Source organism: Lonchura striata, chromosome 4 (assembly GCF_050655825.1).
Source record: "Lonchura striata isolate lonStrDom1 chromosome 4, ASM5065582v1, whole genome shotgun sequence".
NCBI lineage: Eukaryota > Metazoa > Chordata > Aves > Passeriformes > Estrildidae > Lonchura > Lonchura striata.
The window spans coordinates 42,937,997-42,962,799 of record NC_140706.1 but is presented as its reverse complement, the minus strand read 5'-3'; the positions used below and the strand labels follow the sequence as shown (position 1 = coordinate 42,962,799).

Below are 24,803 nucleotides of genomic sequence, written 5' to 3'. Positions count from 1 at the left end.
CACTTTTCTGGAGAGGCTCCTTCTGTTTTAAACATCTCGAGAGACACAAAGAGCATTTGTGGGGTCTTTTGTTGCTTCTAAAAGTTGGATCAGGGAAAAATGACGTTCCAAGAAAAACCCAGAATCCTGGAAAAATCCGAGTGGAATCATTAAGTGTTAAACTTTATCTTCTTTATAAACGAAAGTGCTTTCGTTTTATCTCTGGCAGCTGTCCTGGTGATGGATGTTATGTAATATTTACTCTCTCCTTCAGAGTTAAATCCTTTTCCGATTTGTGAGTAGTATTTGCATATGCATTTCTTAGCTGCATGGACATGCCAGATGCACGGTGGTAGCTGTCTCCGCCTGCTAATCCTGTAATAACATTCTGGTGACCGAATTCAATGGCCGTGCGCGGAGCCTCGGAACAGCTGATTGCTGAGTAGGGAGGGAAAAAAAGAACCCAGCGAATCTGGTTGCAGCTCTCTGCTGCATCCCCATCCCACAATCCATTGCACCATTTGCTGCAGTCTTTCTACACGGGCTGAGTGAGAAAAAGATGTGCTAAATAAAGATTGATTGGTTTGAATCCTGAAGGGGTCTCCCACTTGTAAATGACCCAGGGAGGAAAAAAAAAATGCATGACGACTTCACTGGGCCTCCTCTTATTCTTCCATTTTTCTTTCCACCTGTCCTCTTCATGGAATGGAGCGTCATTCCTTAGAGCACAAAATCTCTCGTGCATCTAATAATGATTGTGCTGTGATAGGGACTCCTTAGCAGTTTTATGAGTGAGGTTTGAAATATTAACAGATGATGGTTTGTTCGTTTGGATTACTGCGGAACTGCAGCTTCGTCCCTGCAAGGATTTTATCCTCAGCACTGCACTGATTTAAGCTATTTTTCTACAAAGATGGGTAGGTCTGAAATGCTCAAGTTTGCTCAGTGTTATTCCTGGTGGCTGCTGTTGGGTTGGTCCTGTTTTGGCCCGATTGTTCATTACATTTCTGCATGCTGTAAGAAAGAAGAGGGTTGCTGTGTCTTAAACAAGGCACTAAGCTGATTGCAAGAGTGGGAGAGAAAGGAATGCAAATTTAGCTTATCAAGCCTTTTACACAAGTGGACTGTGTGGCTGTTCTGATTATTAATTTGCTCAGTGTGTTCTGTATTGGCTAATCTGGGGGCTGCTGCTAGAAATGGCTTGAATATGTTCTTTATTCCTACAGACTGTGGACAGGTGATCTATCTGTTTTAAGGACTTTAAAGGCTCAGCTCTCCCAGTCCTTGAAGAACATTATTGAGGTTCCCCACCTTTTCTTATGGCTCTGGAGGCCTAAGTGTTCCTTTGGAAACGTTGCCATTGGAAACCTATTCATTCATAGTACATGAATAGACCCTCTAGGTTGTGAATACCATTGATAAGAAGAGGATGAATAAACTGCAAGCAATTTGTTCTCCTCAGGCTGTACTTTCAGGCTAGTTGCAGCTCTAGCTGGGTGAATTTCAGAGACAGCAAGCAGTGTATCATAAAACAGAATTCTGCTCTTTTAGGAATAAAATCCTGTGAAGTGAACAGTTGCTTGATTCCCCAATGTCTTTTCTTGACTGGAAAACTAATAGAGAATTTTCAGGAGTTCCAGAGCTCATTTGAGGATACCTGTAGAAGGGTGCATTTTTCTATTACATGTCTCTTTTTACCTGAAACAGCTCTTCTGGAACTGTTATTTGCTATACTTAACTTGATTTTTTTTTTTTCCACCCCTTTTCCAGTGCTATAGGAAGTTCCTTTCATATGGGTGGGGCCGCACCCTGGCTTTCCTGAAGGCATGCATGCATAGCGGGGCAAAGCTTTCCACTAGCTTAGAGAGCCATTGTTTTCTCCTTTCTTTGTGGTCTAGTGTATTTTAAATGAAAATTGTATCTCCATGCAGAAGGAAAAAAAGAGTACTGCTGTTTCTGGGGTGGCTGGGAAGATCGCGATCCTTGAGCCTTGAAAAGGCGACAAAGGGAGTAAATTTCAGAGCCCTTGACTGCACTTGGTTTAGCGAGCCCGAATTTGGTTTTGTGTGGTGTGTTTGTGTCACAGATAAATGGGTGGGGGCTTAAGTCTTGTTTAGTGCAATGTTTCTTAGTCCTTTCGCTTTGCATGTTTAAATTACGAAGTGTAACTCCATGGAAAAGTGATTGCCCTGTTTTCGAAGCTCATGCTTTAAGCCGCTCTTTTTGATTGTGAGACATAATGAACCTCTGAAAAGCACTCCGGCAGTTTTTGAACTCAGAAGATGCTGCTAAAAAAAAAAAAAAAACCCAACATTTTTCTTGTAAAAGTAGTGTTACTTTGTAAAATCTTCCACTGCTAATATATTTAAAACTTATGTTGCTGCAAGCATAGCAGTAAATCAGAAAAAATATTGTCTGGTGAAATTCAAAAACACTGTCTAAAATCTCCAGATTTTCTTCAAATAATATTTGATTGTTCAGTTGTTTTCATTGAATAAATGAGCAAAATCATCCTTCTCATAGCCACATCACATTGATCATGACTACATCAAAGGTAGAATTGCCTTAGAGAGGCTGCCGAATCCTGCAAATCCCATACTCAAAAGATTTTTTAAAGGGACTATTTGTGGGAGAAGTTGTACCAGGTAGAGGCCAAAGCTTGAAATGTACAGATTAAATTCTATTTCCAGGTGCATGTTTTAAATCTGATGTATGTGAACGCAGGGGATTAATGACGATGCGTGCTGCATTTCAGACAAAATACAGAGTATTAAAAGCCCTTATTTCTGAATCATTAATGGTTTCTTTCATTGACAAAGCTTAAAGCATGAGCATTTGAAAAATAATGTAGCTGGAATGAGATTTGTGTAGGAAATGCTAAGAATTACTCGATTTTGCAGTGGCATTGGGAGAATGTGAAAAACTAAGATGAAAAACAGGTTAAATCAATATTAATTTTTTTCAGCCAGCAGCAGGTTTTCTTGTGTAAGCATTATTTACTGGTGTAGCTTTACTTGATAAGGGAAAGATGAAATACAGAAAATAATACCTGGTTGATAGAGGACTTTCTTCTGTTAAATGACAGGCAGCACTCACTGGACACCTATTCTTTCATATCTTAAATACAGCTTTTTCCAGTATGTGTTCAGTCTATAACAAAAAAATTATATTGTTGGTGTGTCCAATTTGGAAACCATGCTTTTGATAAGAAATCCTCCTGCTTCTGATTATGGTCCCTGTTTTATTTGGGTCCCTGCCCCTAACATTTGGGGAGGGAGAGTGGGAGGCAAACACAGCTGTGTAAGTGGTGAAATGAATTTTCCTTTTGAAACACTGATGTTCCTTTTCATGGTGATGTTCTGCGTATTATACTGCCACATGTATGAATATGTTAATGGGTATTTGATTGTCTGGTCTTTCTACTCCGCTTTGTAAAAGCCAGATATTTTGGTTCTACTTCTTGTAAAGCCACCTTTAACGCAAGCTTTTTAAAAGTAACACTGTTTGTTAATTGATCTCTGAAGGTTTATTCCGTGTGATTTTTGGCATTTAAATAGCAAAAAATAATTTGTGTTTATGTAATACATTTATCTTACTATGGGGAAAGAATTTTTTTTTAAGTATTAAAAAAGATGAAAAAGACATGCAAATATCAATCCACAAATCATGCATTTTTGGGTCATGAACAAACATAATATTTTCTAAGTATTAGAGCAATTTTTATCATTGCAGTTTCCCCTTCCTCAGAAAAAAAGGAAACAAAAGAGCCTGCCATAAGTGTTTTCCATTGAATTAAATGTCAGTTACTGCTGTTGGGTATTTGAAGTGTGAATAATTTTATGCTGCTGTATTTGCTAACACTGAGGCTATGCCCCACTTATGTTATCAGGGAAGCCAGCACAGCTGACTTATGATCCATAATCACTGTCATTATCCTAGGAATAGCCCCTTGCTCGGTGTAGTAAGAAAAAACATCCCCGTATGGCTTAGTACACAGCTCGGGAAGAGCAGCGTGGGTTCTGACAGACCAGTGTGCCATTCATTCAAGCACAGGAAGAAGACCTAATGTAACACTAACGATAAAATGCCGCACAGGTCATGCAAAGCATTCTGGAATTGAGAGACCTTTGAGCATGATCAGCAGAGGGCTTGTTGTTTTTATCTTGGAAAGCCTGAACTGCCCTCGAGCTAGATCTCAAATTGTCTGAAATGGGTGACTAAAAAGGGGTAGAAATTGTTTAGGGAGAAGTTAGACGCCTCAGGAGTGTACCTGCAGAGAAGAAGCCCAGCTGGGTTTGCAGCTCAGGGAGAAGAGCCCAGTTCCACTGTGGGTGCGGGAGCTCTGGCAGAGCTCAGTGCTGCGACAGTCGCGCCTGCGCCTCCTGGCACTCCAGCCTGCTAGAAATGCTGATGGAGAGGAGTTCCTGCTGGGCCACCCTGCCAGGGACTCTGTTTGTCCTAAACTATTTTAGCAGGCAGTTTACTTTTTTCTATGGTTGCTTCCATCCTTTTCTTTCTGTCTTCTCTTTTCACATTTTATTATATTATTGGCTATAATCTGTATCTCCAGCTGAAAAGAACATACGTTTTTCTCTCCCTGTGCCTTGTTCCAGGACAGGAGGTGTTCCAAGCCTGCTGCCATCTCTTTAACCTGCGATTTTAATTCTAACAGTTAGTAGACTTTTTTCTTAGCCTTTTATTCCATGCTTTGTATGCCAGATTATGAAGAATCCTCAGTCCTAGAAATATGATTCTTACTACTAGTTCTGCCTAGAATGACATTTTTATTGCATTTTTTATTTGGATGTGCTTCATGTATCCTTCACTGTACTGTTGCTGATTCTCAGTGGCTATCACTTGCCTCTTCTTTGCTCTGTTTCTTTTATCATGAGGATTTTCATTGTGTCTACCTCATCCCTACTGGTGATGCAGAATTTGAGCATTCCCTTCTCAGGGGGCTGGCTGGTTCTGGAGCTTCCTTCTTGGAGGCTTCCTGAAGTCAAAATCTACAATATTTTTGGCAATACCAGCACTGACAAGGGAAAAAAATTGTTAGGTGAATAATTTTCGTACTCTGTCTGTGATGCAGCCATTTGACTGGCTGGTGCAGTTCCAGTTTGAGCATTTTGCCAGCGGTACTGTAGATGTAAGAAATCCGATGTTTGTTAGCACTGGCTGAACCTATTGGCTCAAGAATGTTTTTATCATGGGTTTTCTTTAAAACCAGACAGCCCCGTAACTCTTTCAGTCTAGAGGCAGCATGCCTTTCCAGAATGCTCAGGCAGTGGTATTGTAGATGTTGCTGACTGTTTCCCTGGCTGTCATCAGTAATAAACCATTTTAGAAGTTTCATTCTTTCTTGTTTTGATTTTATATGGAAGTATGAATTCCTGCATAAGGATAAAACATGAGTGGATTAGTCAATGATTTTGTTATTACATGGAGTTTATAAGCCATTTTTCTTTTCTTTTCCCCACCCTGCTTTCAGCACTGTGCAGGGTAGAAGGGAACAGGACCCATATGTCAGTGGTCTAGGATGGCCAGTGAAGGCTCCAACATCCCAAGTCCTGTGGTCCGTCAGATTGACAAGCAGTTTCTGATTTGCAGCATATGCCTGGACCGTTACAAGAACCCCAAAGTACTTCCCTGCCTGCACACTTTCTGTGAGAGGTAAGTCCTTTCCTCATGCTGGATTTGTGTCATGCTGCAAGCAGAGGACAAGGCATCCTTTAGAGGACAGGGACTTTTCCCTCTACTTGTCAATGTGGTGTTAAGGCATGATAAAGTCTGGGAAGGCTGGAGAGACAGGGATGTAGAAAAACACGTTTGTGGCAGGCAGGAAGAAGAGACAGCAGAGGCATATTTGGAATATGTTCCCTTTATGCATGAGTAAACAAAAAGTAAATCTAATCAAACTAATGAATATGGTTGCTACAGTGTGAAAGGTGATGATAGTCAGAAATTGGACCTCAAGTTAATGGTCTCAAATTTATTCTGGTTATCATATAATTAGACACAATTTAAAAAAATATTTGTTGATTTACTAAGCTGATAAGTAATTATCCCATCCTTTAATGTCCAAGACTTAGACATGATACATGCATTATTAATAACCTGAGATTAAATGTCTTCGTTATTCTGCAGTTTGGTTGACTGAAGTGGGAAACTCTCTGGAAAGAGATGTGAAAAACCAGCAACCTGCCTTTTACTGTATTTGGCTGAATGAACTGAATATGCATAATGATACTTTAATGTTGCACTATCCATCAAATTGTGGAGAAAATACAGCACTTGCATAAAAGTTAGCTGAAGAATTAGTGGTTAGAGTTCTTAATCTGATGATGGAATGCAACTCTGGATTGTATATTGAATGGCAGGAGAAGGTTTATAAATGGTATGTGGTGTGAACAATTATTTAATTTAGGAGATTTCCACCTCTTAGCAAGAATTGTAGTGTGAATCTCTACCTTTGCACAGGGTGAAAGAAAAATTGTGGATCTTTGCTTGTGTCAGATGGAACTGGTCTTTTGTAGAACAACAGGAAATCCCAGCATTCAAAAAGACAGCACTGAAACTCTTACTGAAGTCAGTGTGACAAGATGTTACATTTCCTGACTTCTGTTAATGTGTAAAACCTAAGGTTAGCTTCTGGTTTTCACTGTAATCCTCTTAGGCTGATCTGGTTATGGAGAGAGGCTGGAAGACCTCTTCCAGTGAAGTGCTGATGTGCAAAGCCTAGGCTCTCCTTTCACAGAGCCCTTACTGGGGGGTCAGGAGGAGGGCTACGAGGGGAAGATGAAGAGTGGTGCAGCCAAAATCCTTCTAAAAGGACAAGAGCTGTGGAGCTGTGTGAGGTCACACTTTCTCAGTTGGGATCCTATGAGGAATTTGGTGTAGCACTGCTCCCTTAAGAACTGCATTCTGCAAAACTTCTTCTGCTTACAGGGCCATACTTACTATGGGATATTGCATGCGATTGTATGTTGCATGCCCAGCCAGGTGTTAACTTCATTTCCAAGGCCAAAAGTGACCTTAAGTCTCACCTAGCCAGCCTGCTGCATATTCTGCATATATTTTGCATATATGATTGCTGAAATTTTGTGTCAGGTTTATATTCTGTGAAATTTAGTTTTTCTGAAAAACACCAACACTGCCCTCCCAATCAAATACAAACAAAAATTTCCCCCAAAACTCCCCTTAACATAAGCTGTGATAACCTAGCAGGTAGTTCCCCGTGTCGTAAAGAAAGCTTTGTTGATTTTGGGTAACTGCCAAAACTTCCCAAATTGAAATAGATGAAAAAATTTCCTTTGGTTTTATTGGGACCGTGTTTTACCTCTGAAACACTAAACCCACAAACACAAGTTATTAGAGGAATTCTGTTGGAAAGACAAGGGTCAAGCACCGGTTAGTCAGTTAAAGGCACAGGCTCAAATACTTGATGCAACTTCATGTCTGCCAGACTTTATCAGATGAATTTGAAATTTTTACTGCATAAAATGTCCTGTAAGCAGAATGCAGTAGGTGTCTGAAAGCATGATAACTGCATGAATATCTCAAAAAAAGGCATGTAACTCTTTTAATGATGTCTGCTTATTGAATTTTTTTTTCATGTGGCAGATTTTAAAAAGGTTTAGAAGAAAAATTATTCCCCATAACCACTTTTGCTTCAGAAGCCTGTTTGATGTGCTTTTACAAATAGGGGTAGCACTATTTCAAACTAGCTCTTTAACTGATTAAAGGGGTTTTTTTTTCCCTCTTTGATGATACTTTCCCTTTCTTTCTCCTTCTACCTTCCTTCCCCATAGGTGTTTACAGAATTACATTCCAGCCCATAGCTTAACCCTTTCTTGTCCCGTGTGCCGCCAGACCTCCATTCTGCCAGAGAAAGGGGTTTCTGCACTCCAGAACAACTTCTTTATTACCAACCTGATGGATGTCCTGCAGCGAACGCCGGACAACAGCATTGAGGAGTCCTCCATCTTGGAGACTGTCACTGCTGTTGCTGCAGGCAAACCACTCTCCTGCCCCAATCATGATGGAAATGTAAGTGAGACAGCCTCCTGTGCTATGTGCAGGCATTGATATGTGCTGACTTGTCTGGGTTTCATGGATGTCTTTTTCTAAAGAAAAAGCAGGGGAAGTGGAATCACACTTTCTTTGATTTTATAATAAATCAGCAAAAGACAAGTGAGTCTTGAAATTAACTAAAATGCTTTTAGAGTAGCATCTTGAAGTAGTCAGGATTTTATCTTACCAATAATCTGAGATGATGATGTCTTTTGGCACATTTGGTCAGAATTACTGTCTTGCAGGTACTGAACCTTGTGCCTTCTTTGAGTTTGGTTTCCTTAGCCCTTGTACTTGTAGCAACAACTGTTGCTATAACAACTGTTGCTGTGGGTACCTGTGTGGTTGTCTAGCAATGTGTGACAAGGACCTTATACGTTTTACTGACCCTGCACAGTGGGGCAGTACCAAAAGGTATGTGAACATATTAACACAGAGCCAAATAAAGGCGAGTCCTAGCTTAGGATGCTTTATATCAGCACAGGCTAGAAACAGAGCACTTCTGTTTATCTGCAGAGATTTGTGGATCTCTCATATCAGTTCTTGGAGACTGCTTTATTTTTCCTTCCACCCACTCTTTTTACCTAGCATGTCCTCACACACATCCTGAAATCATATCAGTATATTCTTTGGCAAGTACCAGCAACTGAGTTAATATTCACAGTTTACTGCAAGAACAGCTCTAACTCTGCTTACTTCTTAATTTTCAGTGTTAACCTATGTAGCTTCATGATAGGCATATGAGCTCCTGACTCATAGCTAAACTTATGCAAACATGCAAGTGGAGACTGCAAAACTCAGCAATGCTGTACTGTAAACTGAATACTGTGCTTCTGTGCAAGCCAAGAAACACATGTCAGTAGTTTTAAGACAACTTTCTGGGAGCTGTTTTATTTGATACTCAGTGTAGGTACATTGGTTGTATAGGAGTAATTCAGCTGATAGATAATGATTACTGTAATAGAGGAATAGCTCAGTTCCTTCTTCGTTGGAATTAGGTGGACTTTTAGAACTGATGTTGGACTCTGATTAATGAATAACTGGTGTAACATTTTTTAATGTGTACTATACTTATGTGTATGTAGTGGTTACTGATTAATGCATTCCTAGTTTTTGTTTGCATTTTATTTGCTCTCTTTAAAATGAATCATAGTTGTTTTCCAACATAACCATTCTGATAGGAGTTCATTTGATCGAGAAATGCAGAAAAAGGTCAAGATTAAGGTGTTCTTTGTTTTATATTTTAAATTATCAGCTGCTTAATCTTTGGGTGTGTTTAAAAAACCTGTCTTGTCTACAATCAAAAACATGCCACATTGTACCTCTCTGAGAACTCCTTTATAGGGAAAGGTGCATTTGCAAGTCCTTCAAACCAACTTGGCTTGCCTTGAAACATAGCATGCCATTTAGGATGCTGAGTAGTGTGTGATGGGAGCATCCTCTGCTTCAGTAAGTATCTGGGAGGGTTTGGGATAGCCTGAGGGTGACTCCAATTTAAAACTGTGTGAAGCTAAGAAATGAAAAGCTAAGTGCACACATTAGTCCTTGTGATGGGAGGAACTGAGGTAAGATTTGGGGAGAGCTGCTTGAGGCTGGCTGGGTGGGTCTGGCTGCAAGGGTGCACAGGGCAAGGTGCTGGGCACCTTAGGCCTCACTGAGGAAATGGGATTGTGCTGGCTTCATAGGCTCAGGACACAAGAGCACTGTGTGGCAAGTAGGTTGGATATTTGGAAGTATCTAAAACATCTTCATCCAGAATGTCTTCCCGGGGCAGTGGTCACAGCATGAAGCCTGCTAGAGTTCAAGAAGCATTTAGATAATGCTTTTAGGCACATGGTGTGATGCTTGGGGTGGTCTTTGGCAGGGCCAGGAGTTGCACTTCAGTGATCCTTGTAGGTCCCTTCCAGCTCAGGGTATTCTATGATTCTAAGTGCCTGGCTGCTAGTAACTTTACTGGGAGCTTCAGGAAGTGAACAAGCATTGAGCTGGCAGTTGGAGGAGAATTCCTTTACAGAACCTGCAGTCATTCTGCACTAAATCCACCCTCCATTTATTTTTACATATTGCTTTGGGTAAGGTCAGACCCATTTTATTTTTACTATTTGCATCAAATATATTTCTTTTAAATATTACTAATTTTTCTTCATATTAGCTTGGAAATAGGTTTCTGGTTAAACAATTTTTTTCAATTATTTCAGCCATCCTGGACTTAAACCTCTCTGATTAAAATTAGACAGAAACTGATGCAGAGATGATACTTTTTCATTTACTTGCCTATTTGTAACTTATCCTTCCTCAGGCCATGCAGATGAGATCCCTTCCCAGCTGGTCCCCTCTTCCCAACACTCATATTTTCAATATGTGTGTATGTTTACTTTATTCCTTCTGTGCACATCCTCCCATCCTCTGTTGTGGCATCTTTGTTCTGTGCGTTCTTACGAAGACTGCAACTTAGTTTGTAATACCTTAATACAAAAGATGGTTACCTGTGTCTGAATTATAAAAAAAATGCTTTCTCATTTTGACCCAACATGGAGCACAAGTATTAAATCAGGGTAATAGGGCACATATGGAACTTTTGAACTTACCAGGAGAGTCTTATCTTCTACCTACACATTAAAATAAGATTGGCTTTATTCTCAGATGTGAAACACCTGTAGGTCTTGTGTATAAGAGCATTCTGGTCTTGAAAAATTGATCTACAATCATTAAGGGGCAGGTATAGAGGCCAGGGCAGGGAAGGCTATGAAATTCTAACTCCATTGTATGTAATAAGTGGTGTAACCTCTGAAATGTCTGTACTTAGGTTTTGTTTGAATTTGAACTGAAAACCAGCTCAGAGTGGAAGATCCATGTTTTTACAATGTAGAAGGTGGGGCAATGTATTTTCTGCTTCTAGAGTGTAACAAGAGAGGATGCATAGTATTAAATTCAACCCTTTTAACAAGAGAGAATGCCTCTTTTTTTCCCAAAAGATCATAGCATAGCTTGGCAACTTGACAGGCATAAGATCTTGCTTACAAAAACACTTCCTCAACTTCTGGACCTGTTCCTTATTGCCTGTATGCTTCTCTTAGAAAAATTAAAAATCGCCTATCCTTGATATTCTGATGAAAGTACTTCCTATCTTACTTTTTAAATCCTTATTTTTCCTCCTCATCTATATACTTCCCACCATGTCATGTATCCCATGAAAGTGTAATCTGTGGGTAGGGCAAAAGCTATGACTAGGGAGGGAGAAAAACCCACATTCTAAATTTTATCAGGTATCTCAGAGGTGCCCTCAGGTAATTCAAACTAACATTCTTCGGAAAGCCAAAGCGTACAAAGCTAAGGTGCACTCTAGCCCTGGGACAGAGGAATTAAACATATGTGTGACCTGAGGAAGCTGGGTGGCAAAGAGCTGACTCATCCTTTTTCTGTAGACTGCTCTTTTAATTCAAATAGAAAGCAGAGGATGAGCAATATGATTTTTCAAATGTGATTTTAGAGAAGAGGGACTTGTGATTGGTGAGAGCTTTTTCCTCAAGACCTGAACTTTGAAGGGTTGGAATTAGTGTGTCTTGGCTTTGTGAAATCTAGTTCAGAAGTACTTGCATCCTCATTGTGCAATTTTAAAAGTTTCTGTAAATTCAGTTGAATTACAGTAGTGAAGATGTACATGGGACTCTACATCATTGTGCTGAAATATGCTGGTCTGGTTTAAGGTGGGAATTACTGCATGGGATTTCAGAACCAGTAGGTATTAATTCACATGTCATTAGAGCTGATGGGAGTGTTCTCATTGAATTTGATGGAAATATAGCTGAAGCCAGTGCTGGATGCTGCAGTGTATCCTGCCCAAGAGCTCTCTTGTATTTGGAAAGTAGAGGCAAATGTCATTTTCTGAGATGTTTTGTAAGGCAAACCTGTCACAATGAAAAATTTTCTGGGAGTGTCACAAAATGTGATGCCCACATTGGGCACAGAGGGGAGAGAGAAAAGGCCAGTGGTACTTGTCTGTCTGTAGTTAGAAATCAGTCTTGCCTAAGAGATGCTAGAAAAAAAATCTTAGGAAATCAGCCTATCTAGACAGTTGAAGCCTGAATTGTATTATTAGGTTTTCTTTCTCCTTCATCTATGCACATACAAAAACTATAGTGGGAAATAAAAGCTGCGTCTCTCAATACATTTTGAATTTGAGTCAAAGACAACTATTTCTATATAGAGATACTCACTGTCTTTGTGATGTGTTTGCTATTATCGTTTGAATTTCTGTGTTTGCCTGATGCTTGAATAAAGAGGAAGAAAAGTTTTTAGGCTGAACAACCTTTTTGCCAATGAGATGCTTCCTTTCTTATATATGTTGCTGCAAATACAATGATGTTTATTATGGGGTAGTCAGTAGAAAACAGAAATACTAAATTATTCTAATCACTCTATCCAAAGATAAAAATAATAAATAAAGGGCTTGTTGAAATATCTTGAACCTAAGTATTAAATTATTAAGAGGCAGAAAGATAAATTTTGGACACTCATGCAAAAGAAATGAATTAATTTTTTGGCCATACAAGAAGATTACAGAGTTTCCTATTAAAATATTCTTCTTTTTGGCTGCTTCTGATTGCAGGCTTTTGAAACCTTTGAAAAGAACTTAAATCCTAAACTCTGTTTAACTGATTTCCTCTATGCACTGTAAGAATGTATCACATCACAGTGCCTACCAAGGTAACTGTCAGGCCTGGGAGGATCTGCTACAATGAGACTGCTAAATTCACAGTGACTGGAGTAGTGTTCATGAGGGTTGACATTGTTCTGAAGGTCTACTTTTTTTTTCCTGTTGCTGATCTTATTTGATGTTACACAGGTTATTTGGATCAACTTTTAAATTTTCTCAGCTTATATTAGTGACTGACAAATGACTAAACCCTACTGCATGTGAATCCCATATTTTGTGAATTGAAATAAGAGGGAAGAATGGGAATAAGATGTAAAGGAGCTTATCAGAGGAAAATCCCTATTAATGCTAACAGCCACATGTAAATCATGGTTCTTGTTTCTCCCTCCTTAATTCTCAAGATGCCTCAGAGCAGCCAGCTATTTTGCACTGCTTCTGTTACAAATCCCTCTGCTCACCTGAGAACAGCTGGTTCTACACAACCATCTCATCAACCAACAACTCCAGCACAACCATCTTTGTGAAAGATGTCTGAGTGCCAGAAGCATCAGCTGAATTATTCAAGATTCTGATGCTGTGCTCTGAATGCAAAAGAGCTGCCAGTGTCTTGCTTTGAAGCATATACTAAAACTTCCTTATATCCTTTTTAATAAGCCTAAAATGCTTTGTGCCCAAGGACTTCCTAGCTGTAAAAGAAAGTCTGATGCTAAATTTGCATACATGTGCATTATTTTGACTAACATGTGATTTTGGGCACAGGACTTCTCTGTTTCTTTCCCTTCATGAATATATTTAGAATTTGGGTTATCTTTTACATGTAAGGATATATTTCTATCTCTAAAGAACATCTTGCTGGGTACTTAACAGGTTGAAACAATCTCCTCCTCTTTCAAGTGTAGATCAGCACTCCAATTACAATCTCAGATATGAGGCATTAAGGGATTAGTAATGGGATACGGAGATTTTTCCCTGCAGCATGTTGATTCATTTAGGGTGCTTTCCTCTAGCAAGTAAACTTGCTGTTTGGTGATTTCCATTGAGTTTGTGTTGCAAGAGTGGCCCTGTTATGAAATACAGCCTAAGTTTACACTTTCTTTAGCAGACCCTATGGGAAGACTAAGGATTGAGTTAGTCAGGATAGCTGAATGCCTGTTTTTTGAGTTGTTTCATGGAGTACGTAAGATAAACTTACTATTACACAGTATAAAGATGATGTTAAGACCAGCAATGATGTCCAGTGTTCTTCACAGGCTGCTGTTCTGACACTTTATGATAGAATAAAATGCTTTTAAATGAGCATGTTGATATAAAATATGTAAGAATAGTGGCCATCTTTTAGCAGTAAATTACTGGTGCATAAGAAAACAGAAGCTTTGTCTCAGAGCTTGGCTAATGAATGAGTTCAAGACTCAGTAAGATGTGCTTTGAGTTGTGTTACTGCTGCTATGTTTGAGTGCAGAATTGTGCACTTTTCCAGGTGATGGAGTTTTACTGCCAGTCCTGTGAGACAGCCATGTGCCGGGAGTGCACAGAGGGAGAACACGCAGAGCATCCCACGGTACCACTAAAGGATGTGGTGGAGCAACACAAGGCTTCCCTCCAGGTTCAATTGGATGCTGTCAACAAAAGGTATGGAGACTCCACTGACTGTTTTCCATTTTCAATCTTATTACTAGCTTCCTGTGCTGAGCAGCGTAGATGTTTTAATGTGCTGGTTCCATGGGTGTTTACCTAGGAAATGGGGATAGTGAGGCTAGCATAAGGACAAAAAATCCATTGAGTGGGATGTACTGAGGGGTTAGCAAAAAGAGTAAAAGATTCCTGTCTTTCACAAAACAGAGGCCATTAGAAATGCAAGTGTTGTGCAAAGAAGGAGCATAAAATGCAAAGGAGGAAACTACTGTCCAATCATGGATAGTATTAATGTCCAATTTAATAGCTAAATAAATAATGCTGGATGTTGAAAAGACTGGTTCAAACACTATGGTGCAAAATTGCTTAAAAAAAAAAGTAAAAGTGGGATAAATCTAGGTATATCTTCTTGAATATATATATAGCATAAAGGACAGAGGATCCAAGGCCTCAGTTTTAGCAATGCTTACAGTCTAATGGATTTGCACAGGGGAGGACTGTGGCTTAGCCTTATTTTATCAGACCAGACCCACTGTGTGGGTTATAAAAGGAATGAACTTACTTCTGGGAAATGACCATATTTAAAGACAGCCTGCTGATGAGAGGGTTTAATCAAAAGATACCAGGGCAAGGGCCAATGTTTAACGACTTTTGTAACAGCAATCTTTGTAATTTAATTCCTCCCTCAGGCTTCCAGAGATTGACTCAGCACTTCATTTTATATCTGAAATCATACACCAGCTAACCAACCAAAAGGCTAGCATCGTAGATGACATTCATTCCACTTTTGATGAACTCCAGAAGACTTTAAATGTGCGAAAGAGCGTGCTGCTCATGGAGCTGGAAGTGAATTATGGCCTTAAACACAAAGTAAGATGCATGTTTTGTTTCAATGCAAAGCTGTTAATTTAATCAGCCAGTTTTTACAAAGGATGCAGGACGCCAGTTTCACAAATTGTGTCTGAGACCCAGAGAAATTTGTTTTCCTGAAATCAGGTGCTGCAGAACCTCACTTGTGGGTGCCCAGCCTTATAAGATGAGCATGAAGATACAGTCCAAACAATTTGTCCTGAAGAACTGACTAAGACTGCCTGTTTTGCTTCAAAGCACTGTTTTTCTTTCTAGTGCTTGGTAAGCTATTTCATGTTAGATGTCACCTGTTGGAATACAAAAAGATTGGAGTAACATCTCACTTTCTTAGGGGAATGAGGAGAGTAACAGATTGCAGAGCTGTATTCTCTCTTTTACTTTCTATCTGAGTGGTTTTCCCTCTGTATTGTAGACTACGCTTCAGAGGAAGAAAACAGAAACCTGTACTTTTACAAAGCAAAGTCTGTAGCCTGGTGGGTAGAGATTTTGTTTAGGATTATTAGGTCTGAATCAGGATAATGAAAGAATTTGGTCCTTATTTTCCTGTGCATCAGTTCTCTGCTTTATAAAGAAAGATTTCTCCATGAAAGTTGCCTTTAAAAGAAAATACCATCAATAACTGGAGTTTCGACTGTGTCATTACTGAGCAGCTTGAGTATCTCCAGATGTCTGAAGTGGAGGAATGCGGCATTTCTGGATGTTGAATAGGCTTGAAAACATCATTAGATGTTTTTAGATCATTAGAAGGGTGCTGAACTGCAGATCCTGTGGAAATGGAGGAATTCTAACATGCACAAGATACTTTTAGGAACACTGGGGGCCCAAAACCATTGGGGCACAGAATTTAGTCATATCCAGAGCTAAGCAGCAGCTTACAGAAGTTTGAGCATCAATAATGTCAACTAAGATCTCGGGTTAATTTAAATGTATTCATGATGTCACAATATATTCAAGATGTAACACTTAGTTCCATAGCAAGCAAATATATTCTGTATGTGTACAAAATCTACACAAAATAGAATATGATGTTTAATTATCTTACTGTTGTTTAAAGAGATTTAAATTAATTTAATAACTGTGAACATTAGAGAATCAAATTTTTATGAACTTGTACATAAACAGTAAAAGAGGCATCTACTATGTTTGTATAAAAATCCCCCAACTGAAATTGGCTCTTACTTTTGAATGCCTAGTAATCCTGCAAATACAATCATTCTCATCATATATTTAAAAAAATTAAAGGGTTATCCTTTTCTAAATAAAAGCTGGCAGTTCAGTTTGTTGTCCAGTGGACTGAAAGAGTGTAAGATGTAAAGTACTCTACATGCATTTTAAATATTATTTATGTTAGGATTTAATATTTTCCATTTTTATAATGAAGGAAAACTGTCTTAAGAAAGTATTGATTTTAAAACATAGTTGCAAATTGTCTTTCTTTTAGTTTGTGGCCTGTTATCTGAAGCATATGGGGTTTTGTCATCCCGGGACCTTATTTGCTATGCTCTCTTTTAACTGCTTATGTCTTTGAATGAAGACAAACAGATTAGAAATGCCTTGTATTGCATCCTGAGAAGTTTCTGTATGCCTAGAAAAGCAGGTGACTTGAAATTTCAGTGTAGTCTTGAAATTTGTTCATTCTGTTTTAATTGCAAAATATTTTGTGTTGCTATCTCTTTCCTATATCAGTAACACATAAGCCTGGATTTTCTCCAGTGGATGAAAACCTTAAAGCTTTGGAAAATTCAGAAAAAAATGCCTTCAGAATTCAGTGTCATTACAGAGTGTATCTCGGCAAGGGAGAAGTATTTGATAGCAATAAATACACCCAGTCTTTAAGTTTACTTTACATAAACTGAAATGTTTCAAAAATATTTACTTTACAGTGATGGTTAAGTAAATGACTTCTCTAATGCAGTCATGTCTGTGCCATAGTTCTTCTATGTAGGAAAAACATACCAAATGTGTGACTGACTACCTTCATTTGGGGATTTTATCAGTGGAGATTGGGCAGTTGCAATGTTTTCTTGACTATCATAAATGTCCCTGCTAGGTTGCTGTAGTTCAGGGACCCTTTTTTCCAGTTCATTGCAAAATTGTAAAAAAAAAAAAAATAAGTTAGCCCTGTTCCCAGCCCACACCTAGCAATTTTGAGGTCAATACTGTTTTGAGGATTTTACACTGAGGGCCAGAACTGACCCAATAATAGAAGTTCTTTCATAGTTTGAAATATGTAGTGGCTACTTGCTGCTCACCAACTTCTGGCTACTCAGTCCAGCTCTTTCCACTACCCACAACCCAGTATGTATATTTTTCTTTCCTGCCTGTTGAAAGTAAGTAATCAATTTACCTTCTGCTAGGAAGATTTTTTTTTTCTTTCTTCATTTATTTAGTTCAGGTATCCCCCTTTTCCTCAGGATGGATGTGCATCCAGGTATTGAGGCCTTCATCTCCACAGAGGAGTAACCCACAGATTCCCTTGGCTCTCAAGTATCAAGAAGTATCAAGAAGTTTCTTGCAGCCTCTTATTAATGGACCTCATGACTGCAAAATATCTCTGCATCTGTGAACACAACTCAGTTCCAGTAACTGTCTCATTAACTGTGGCTGCTGAGAGATGGGGCAGGGTTCAAACTTCTACATTTGTTGCTGGGCTTTTGCTCAAAAACCAAAACCAAACAACTAAAAAACCCCAAAACAAAACAGAAAAAACCAAAAAACCCAAACAAAATAAGACAAATAGGACAATAATTCAACCTAGTGTGACTGTGGGTCTTAAAGTCTTGAACCCCCAAACCAGGGTATTTTTCTGTGTTGCAGCATTGTATTCCAAATACAGATTGGCGATCAGTGTGCTACTTCTTCTGAAATGAAGGTTTAAATTGAACTCTAGAATAAGACATTATAAATTTGATTCCTACAAAGACCTTTAGATGCTACATCTTCCTGGGATAGGTCTTGTAACATGATGCTAATCTGGTGTTTTGTAATGCACACAGGTCCTCCAGACACAGCTGGATACCTTACTAGAAGGACAGGAAAGCATTAAAAGCTGCAGCAACTTTACAGCCCAAGCCCTCAACCATGGCACCGAAACCGAAGTGCTGCTGGTGAAGAAGCAGATGAGTGACAAGCTGAATGAACTGGCCGAGAGGGACTTCCCGCTGCAGCCCCGAGAAAATGATCAGTTGGACTTTATAGTGGAAACAGAAGGCCTGAAGAAGTCCATTCACAACCTGGGGACTATTTTAACCACCAACGCCGTTGCCTCTGAAACAGTTGCCACCGGTGAGGGACTGAGGCAGACGGTGATCGGACAGCCCATGTCCGTTACCATCACGACCAAGGACAAAGATGGGGAGCTCTGTAAATCTGGCAATGCTTACCTCACTGCTGAACTGAGCACGCCTGATGGGAGTGTAGCGGACGGAGAAATACTTGACAACAAAAACGGCACTTATGAATTTTTGTATACTGTTCAGAAAGAAGGGGACTTCACTTTGTCACTGAGACTTTATGATCAACATATCAAGGGCAGCCCATTCAAACTTAAAGTGGTCAGGTCAGCAGATGTGTCTCCTACCACTGAAGGTGTTAAGAGACGTGTTAAATCTCCAGGCAGTGGTCATGTGAAGCAGAAAGCTGTGAAAAGACCTGCAAGCATGTACAGCACTGGCAAAAGAAAAGAGAATCCCATTGAAGATGATTTGATCTTCAGAATAGGTAGGTGACTTGGCTGCCTGTTGACATACTTAGAAATAGTTCAGGGAAACTGAATGAAAAAGTTTAGTTATTGTAAAGCTAAACCTGTAAGTAGAGCAACTTGATGATACCATTAAGCCTCTTGACTTTTGTTTATATGTACATTTTGGAAGTACACACTTTAAAAATAGTTTGCAGCAAATATTTATTTGGGATTTTAGTTGAGAAATGGATACATTTGATTTGGGATATTTTAAAAATCATTAATATTCATATTACAAAGCTTTTGGTATGGATTAAAGTAATTTCAGTTTGTAATTTCTGCTTCTGTATCCCTTGCTTCTAGTGAGCAGTTTCTGGCTTGGCTACTAAATAGTGGTGTGGTTTGGCTTTTGTTGGTAGTGGTGTTGTTTGTTAGGTGTTTTTTTTAAAACTACTCTTTCCAACACACCACACACTCTGGAAGTTTTAAATGTTTTCCCAGAAATGCAGAGCCTTTTAGTTCTGTTGTAATGCAATCATGGCCATGTGCTTTATTTTTGAGTTCTACTTTCTCCCCTTTTTCACCACTCTAAACGGGAAGATGTATTTTATTAGAACAAGAGCTATGCATGTCTCAGAGCTTTTGCTCCATGAAATGTCTTTGAGTGTCCACATTTGGGATATATGGATCACTATTTTAGAGAAAAAGCAGACTTGAGAGTAATATTTTTTGTTCAGTTTTCAGCCACTCATTTCACAGAATGACCCTGCATGGAGATGTTCCTCTGGGCTTCTGTGGGCTTATGTATGCATTGTCTGAAAGGTCACAGCTGTGATGCTCTAGGGTTTTATACTCTTCCAAAATATGCAAAATTATTGAGGAAGGTAAAACTTCTGACATTTTTACAAGGATTGCTTTCATGGAGTTAATTTACTTCTAGTTTCAGCTCATTTCAAAAAGTTAAGATTTTGTTCATTTGTTGATGAGGTAATGTAAAGTTTATCACTATTCTCCAACACTACTGTTGTATTCTCTATTTTGAACCCATTGATGAATTCCTCCAATGGCCCTGGCCAAATCTGGATCTGTATTTTAAACTGGGCAAGATAAATCTTCTATTTGGCCTGCCAGAAGCTTGTACAGCTGTGTTGGAGAATCACACTGTAATATTCCTCTGGGCATCCAAGTCTGTGGAGTGTGCTGTTGTATGTGTGCTGATGTATGGGCTTTTATGCACAAGTGAATTGATCAGCTGCTAGAAGGGGATTGTTCTCCTGCTAGTATTGACAAGAGATGGCATTAGTACAACATTAGTGCGTTTTGTTCATGGGGATGTGTGCATTTTATCTTCTGCAAATGCTGTGTTATTTGTGGCTTTTAAAATGGCATGTGGTTCTCTTCAGACAGTCCAAGGTCAAATTATTGACGACACATTCATACATTTGTGTAATTCATTATTTACAACAGCGGAGTATTTTCTGCATTCTCTTTTTCTCTCTCAAGTATTTATATCCTCAGCTTACTATTCTTTTTAAACAGGTGTACCCTCTAAGAGTGTGTCCATGCAGATCTGCATAGCATGTCCTTAAGTCTATAAAAATGCAAACAAGAATATTCTTATGATAATTTAGAAAATAATTGTTGCCCAATGGTTTTGCTACCCTCGACAACTGCACTGGTAGGAAGCACTAAAGTGAGAGGGAAGTCTTTCTTTCATTACCCTGCTTTTGTGCGTTATACTCATGCTGAGCAGAGGTGAGGGGTGTTCACAGTGTGAGCCACTTCCCCCTTCCCTGCTAAGTCTCTTCCATGTCCTTCAGAGAAGGGTTAAGAGGCATGGTTGTCATCAGCTTCTCTGTCCAGGACCCCATCTTGTGTTCTAGCTCTGCCAGGCTGTGCTGTGTGCCTTAGTGGTTTTCCTCTTTTGGCACTTTTTGTGACTGGATTCTTTGACACCATTTAGCAGTAGTGGTGCTATTTCCCACTTTAACTACTTTTATCTCTTAATTTACTTATATTTGGAATTGGTGTCAGATACAGCCAGATGGAGAGTTTGCCCTCTGGTAGAAAGTTCAATGTTCCAATTTTCCTTAGACTGTGTAGTTGTCTGTTCAGTCATGCAACTGAGCATCTAAGTTTAGCTGGTACATTAATGTGTAAAAAAAAATTTCCTTTAACAGAATTTCTGTCAGCCTTCTTACTAGGTGTGAATGTCATTTTCTGGTCTATTATAAATGCTGAAAGCAAATAGAAGCCTTACTGTGAATTTGCATTAAAAAAATTACAAACAAGGTCTATGCAATCATAGCTTTAGTGCAAAACACTAGGCTTTTAAGGCTTAGAGGGAGAAAAGGGATTCTTGATCGGGTGTTTCACAGAATAACAAAAGAAATAAGGTTGGAAGGTACCACACTCAGTCATCTGGTCAAGCCTTCCTGCTGTAGAAATATTAATGCTTAGTAATGGGAAAATACCTTTTCCTGTTTATTAGCTCCAATCCCTCTGATGCTCATTGTGAACTCTGTGGGGTTGTGATGGTCAGTGTGGCATTTTGCCAGGCCTGCATTGCATTGCAGTCATACCTGTATTGGACGTGGAGGGAAAAACTCTTGATGCTACAATGCTGGCAAAGCCCCCAGCATAGTTCTGATGTGCTGACAGCAGAGACCTAGCCTGGATTTGGCTCTTGTTATTTGAGGTTTGGCTGCTGTGGCAGCAAAGAATTTCTGATTTGCTCTTACCCCTGGGCTTGTGTGTACCTTCTGTGGTGACAGGGGGTCTGCTGCATGAGCAGGGCTTGGAGGTGGTCTTGGCCAAGCTTTTAGGGGCAGATGCTGTGTAAAGCAAATTAACACAAATCAATCCGTCTTCATTACCAACAGTGTGTGGACATAACTGCCACAGTTCCTACTGAATTATTTGTTTCTCTTTAAAAGCTACAGTGTGCCTTCAAACAACAGACTGGCTGATTTTAAAACTTAAGGTTCTTTGGGAACTTGGATTAGAAAGACTGACATTCATTTTAGAGCAAACACATAGGGTTAAAAATTCTGTGCAGTTTTACTACAGAGACTTTTGCATTTCAGCTGCATCTATTATTAGAGGAGGCATCACAGCCTCATAATGTGTAAGTTTTGATTAAATATCTTTTGGCACTCTGAGGAAAACAAAGAAAGCTGGGAAACAAGGAAACTCCTTGGTGCCTGTCTATGCAGTATGTATGTAGACCTTTCCATGCTGTTTAGTTTTACCCTTTTTTTTTCTGTACTACATAGGAAAGAGTCCAATAAAAATTATTTTCAGTGCTGTAGGCAGGAAGGAAATGGTACCTACACAACAGGTTGTGGCCACTCACAACCTCTTAAGTCTTCCCAATAATCTGTAATATTTCTGCAGTTTGATTTTATCTCTCTGAATCTATTCCCTTCCTCCTGGGGGCACTGACATGTTTTTTCTTTGTTTTAGGAAGCTGGGGAATCTAGGTTAACAGGCAAGGGGATTACTATTTATATTAGTAAAACCTGGAAAGCAAAAAACACTCCTCTTACTATGAGCATCAAAAATATACAAGTTTGTTCAGAATCCCAGGAAGTAAAGAGCAGGTTCTTATTACAGTTACATGATGTTATTTTTAACATCTCCTATCATTGTTAATGGGCTTTTAGATTTTTTTTCTTCTTTTTGGTAAGACTCAGTATAGCGTCTATTGCTCAAGAGTAAAAGATTGGAATTATGAATCATTTTATGTGTGCTAGAATAGTCTTGAGCAGGAAATGCATACTTTGTTGAGACCTAAATTAATTAGTTTGTGCAGGCTATGCTCAGTAAAACCAGAAAGAATTAGATAGGGCTAGAACAAAATTGATCATTACCTGTATACAAAAATGGTATAAAAGGAGATATTCCACCGGCCATAGATCTGCTTCTGTTCAGTATTCTCCTTTTGAAATCTCTCCTTTTTTTTCTCCCAATCCCCAGCAGCTTGCAGTAAAATCTGTCTTTTCCTCCTTTGTGCCCTGCAGTAACTCAGAAGTGCAGGGAGATAAAGCTGGGCAACAACGGGCACAGAAGATGCAGGCTTTCATCTGTTAACCAGATTGCTTGGGAAGCACTGGAATGAGGCTCCTACTGGTTCCAGCCCTGTGCAATTGAAATGTTGGTGCCTCTCTAGGCTAAGGAGGGATGGGGCACTGTCCATGATGGAGAGAAGAGAAAACATGAAATGCTTTGATACGGAGGGGGTAGTATCCTGCAGTGAAAGATTTGCTGAAGACTCTCTGTTAGGCAGGTATGTTCATAAGGAAGGAATTTCTGCTTACAGAGGAGAGCTATCATCCTTTGGTATTGCAGAGTCAGTAGCAAAAGCCTGCTTTTCCAGAGGCTGACGTGCTTTCCTACAGGCTTTCCTCTCATCATCTCAGGTGCCTGCGCTTGGCTTCAGATCTTTGCTGGCATGGTGAATTATTCAAAATGGAAAGTTCAAAGTTATCTGATTTCCTCTTGAACATACATTAGGAAGTAAGCTTTCTTCTGCAGAGGAATTTCTGCCATTGCAGAGGGGACTGTCTAAGGGCCTGTACATTAGGAGCTAGGTGATAGATTTAATACCTGCAAAGTGCAGATACAAAGACATTGCATTGAGCTGAATTTCATCTACACACTGTGCTAATAACTTGCTATTTCTTAAACTTACTGTGAAACGTGACTATGACATTCCTGGGCAATTTCTTCAGTTTTTCCTTTGGTGTATATTTACAAGGTTCCACTGGAGAATGCTTTGAGTAACTTTTTATATAGGTGTCTCTTATCTTTAAAAACAAAATTCCATGACTTCCAAGAATGTTTTTCTAAGGCTAAAGAGCATACATTCCATAAAGTTTGTTAGTTAGTTCCAGATGCTCTAGCTTATGCCTCCTCTTTTCTAACAAATGTTTTCCTTTTACTCTCAGTAGTAAAAGGAATGTTTCTCTCTTTTCATCCATTCTCTTTGGCTAAGAAGCAAGAAGGAAACTTATCATTAGCATATGGTGGAAAAAAATTGCTGCATGCATCCCTCAGGCACTGCTTATTAAAAGAATAGCAGAAATGGCTCAAGTATGGGTAATGTAATGGGTATGTAACTCACTGTTCCCTGGATATGTACTTTTCCCTTTCAGTACAAAAACTTAGAAACATTTGCCTTGTTTAGAGGATGAAGCGGATGAAGAAAATAAGTCTTGAAACAAAGGGACATTCCTGCAGCTTTGAGTGCAAGAAATTAAATGTTACTTGTTAGCCAGTGACAGGAAATATGCATCCCACAGCCATCACCACAGAAGAAAGAAGGGTTGTTACAAGCATTCACATCCCTGATGAAAGCTACATACAAATTAGAGCTGATATATATATCTTATATTAGGCATCACAGTCAGAACAGTTTGAATCGCTGTGCTCCAGAATATTTTGGACTGACTAAAATTAAATACAAGTTTTTCAGTTAAAACCATTTATTGGAACCAATTAATGCCTGATACACAGCCAGTGAATGCTTGTAAAAATATTTCACCAGGAAAAAAACAGCACTGTATCCATGTCTCAGAAAGGACAGCTTACAGAGTTGGTGGTTGTTTGGTGGGCTTCTTTTGTTTTGTTTCAGGATTCCTTCATTTATTATGAATAACCTTGGAGTCCAAGATCATAACTGGAGTATTTTCTAAGGATCCTTGAGCCTCCTGTACAAACAAATCAGGGATTTGGATCCTGTTCCTGTGTTCCAGGTGTAATTTGGACCAGCCACTTTGGGGCTGATCTTTTAAAGACACCATTTAGCTCTGTGATGCCCCTTGGAATGTCTCAGAGCAAACATCTAAGTAATAAGCCACTTAAAGTTAATGAACTTCTGTGAAAAAATGACATTTTACAACTCCTTATCAC

General features: G+C 39.2%; 1 protein-coding gene across 30 annotated transcripts in view; it reads left to right on the top strand.

Moving 5' to 3' along the window:
* The window catches only part of TRIM2 (tripartite motif containing 2), a 111,938-nt gene that overhangs the window by 68,273 nt on the left and 18,862 nt on the right, over nucleotides 1-24,803 (top strand). For 17 of the 30 annotated variants that reach the window (XM_085578059.1, XM_085578060.1, XM_021530188.4 and 14 more), the window contains 5 exons: nucleotides 5,468-5,649; nucleotides 7,788-8,025; nucleotides 14,184-14,335; nucleotides 15,028-15,208; nucleotides 18,205-18,928. In XM_085578059.1, coding sequence (XP_085434185.1) covers nucleotides 5,516-5,649; nucleotides 7,788-8,025; nucleotides 14,184-14,335; nucleotides 15,028-15,208; nucleotides 18,205-18,928 — 1,429 coding nt within the window. In that variant the 5' untranslated portion in view covers nucleotides 5,468-5,515. Of the gene's footprint in view, nucleotides 1-232; nucleotides 897-926; nucleotides 4,651-5,467; nucleotides 5,650-7,787; nucleotides 8,026-9,131; nucleotides 12,757-14,183; nucleotides 14,336-15,027; nucleotides 15,209-18,204; nucleotides 18,929-24,803 lie in introns of those variants that run through there. The other 13 variants (XM_085578069.1, XM_085578070.1, XM_085578076.1 and 10 more) reach the window with 9 other exon arrangements.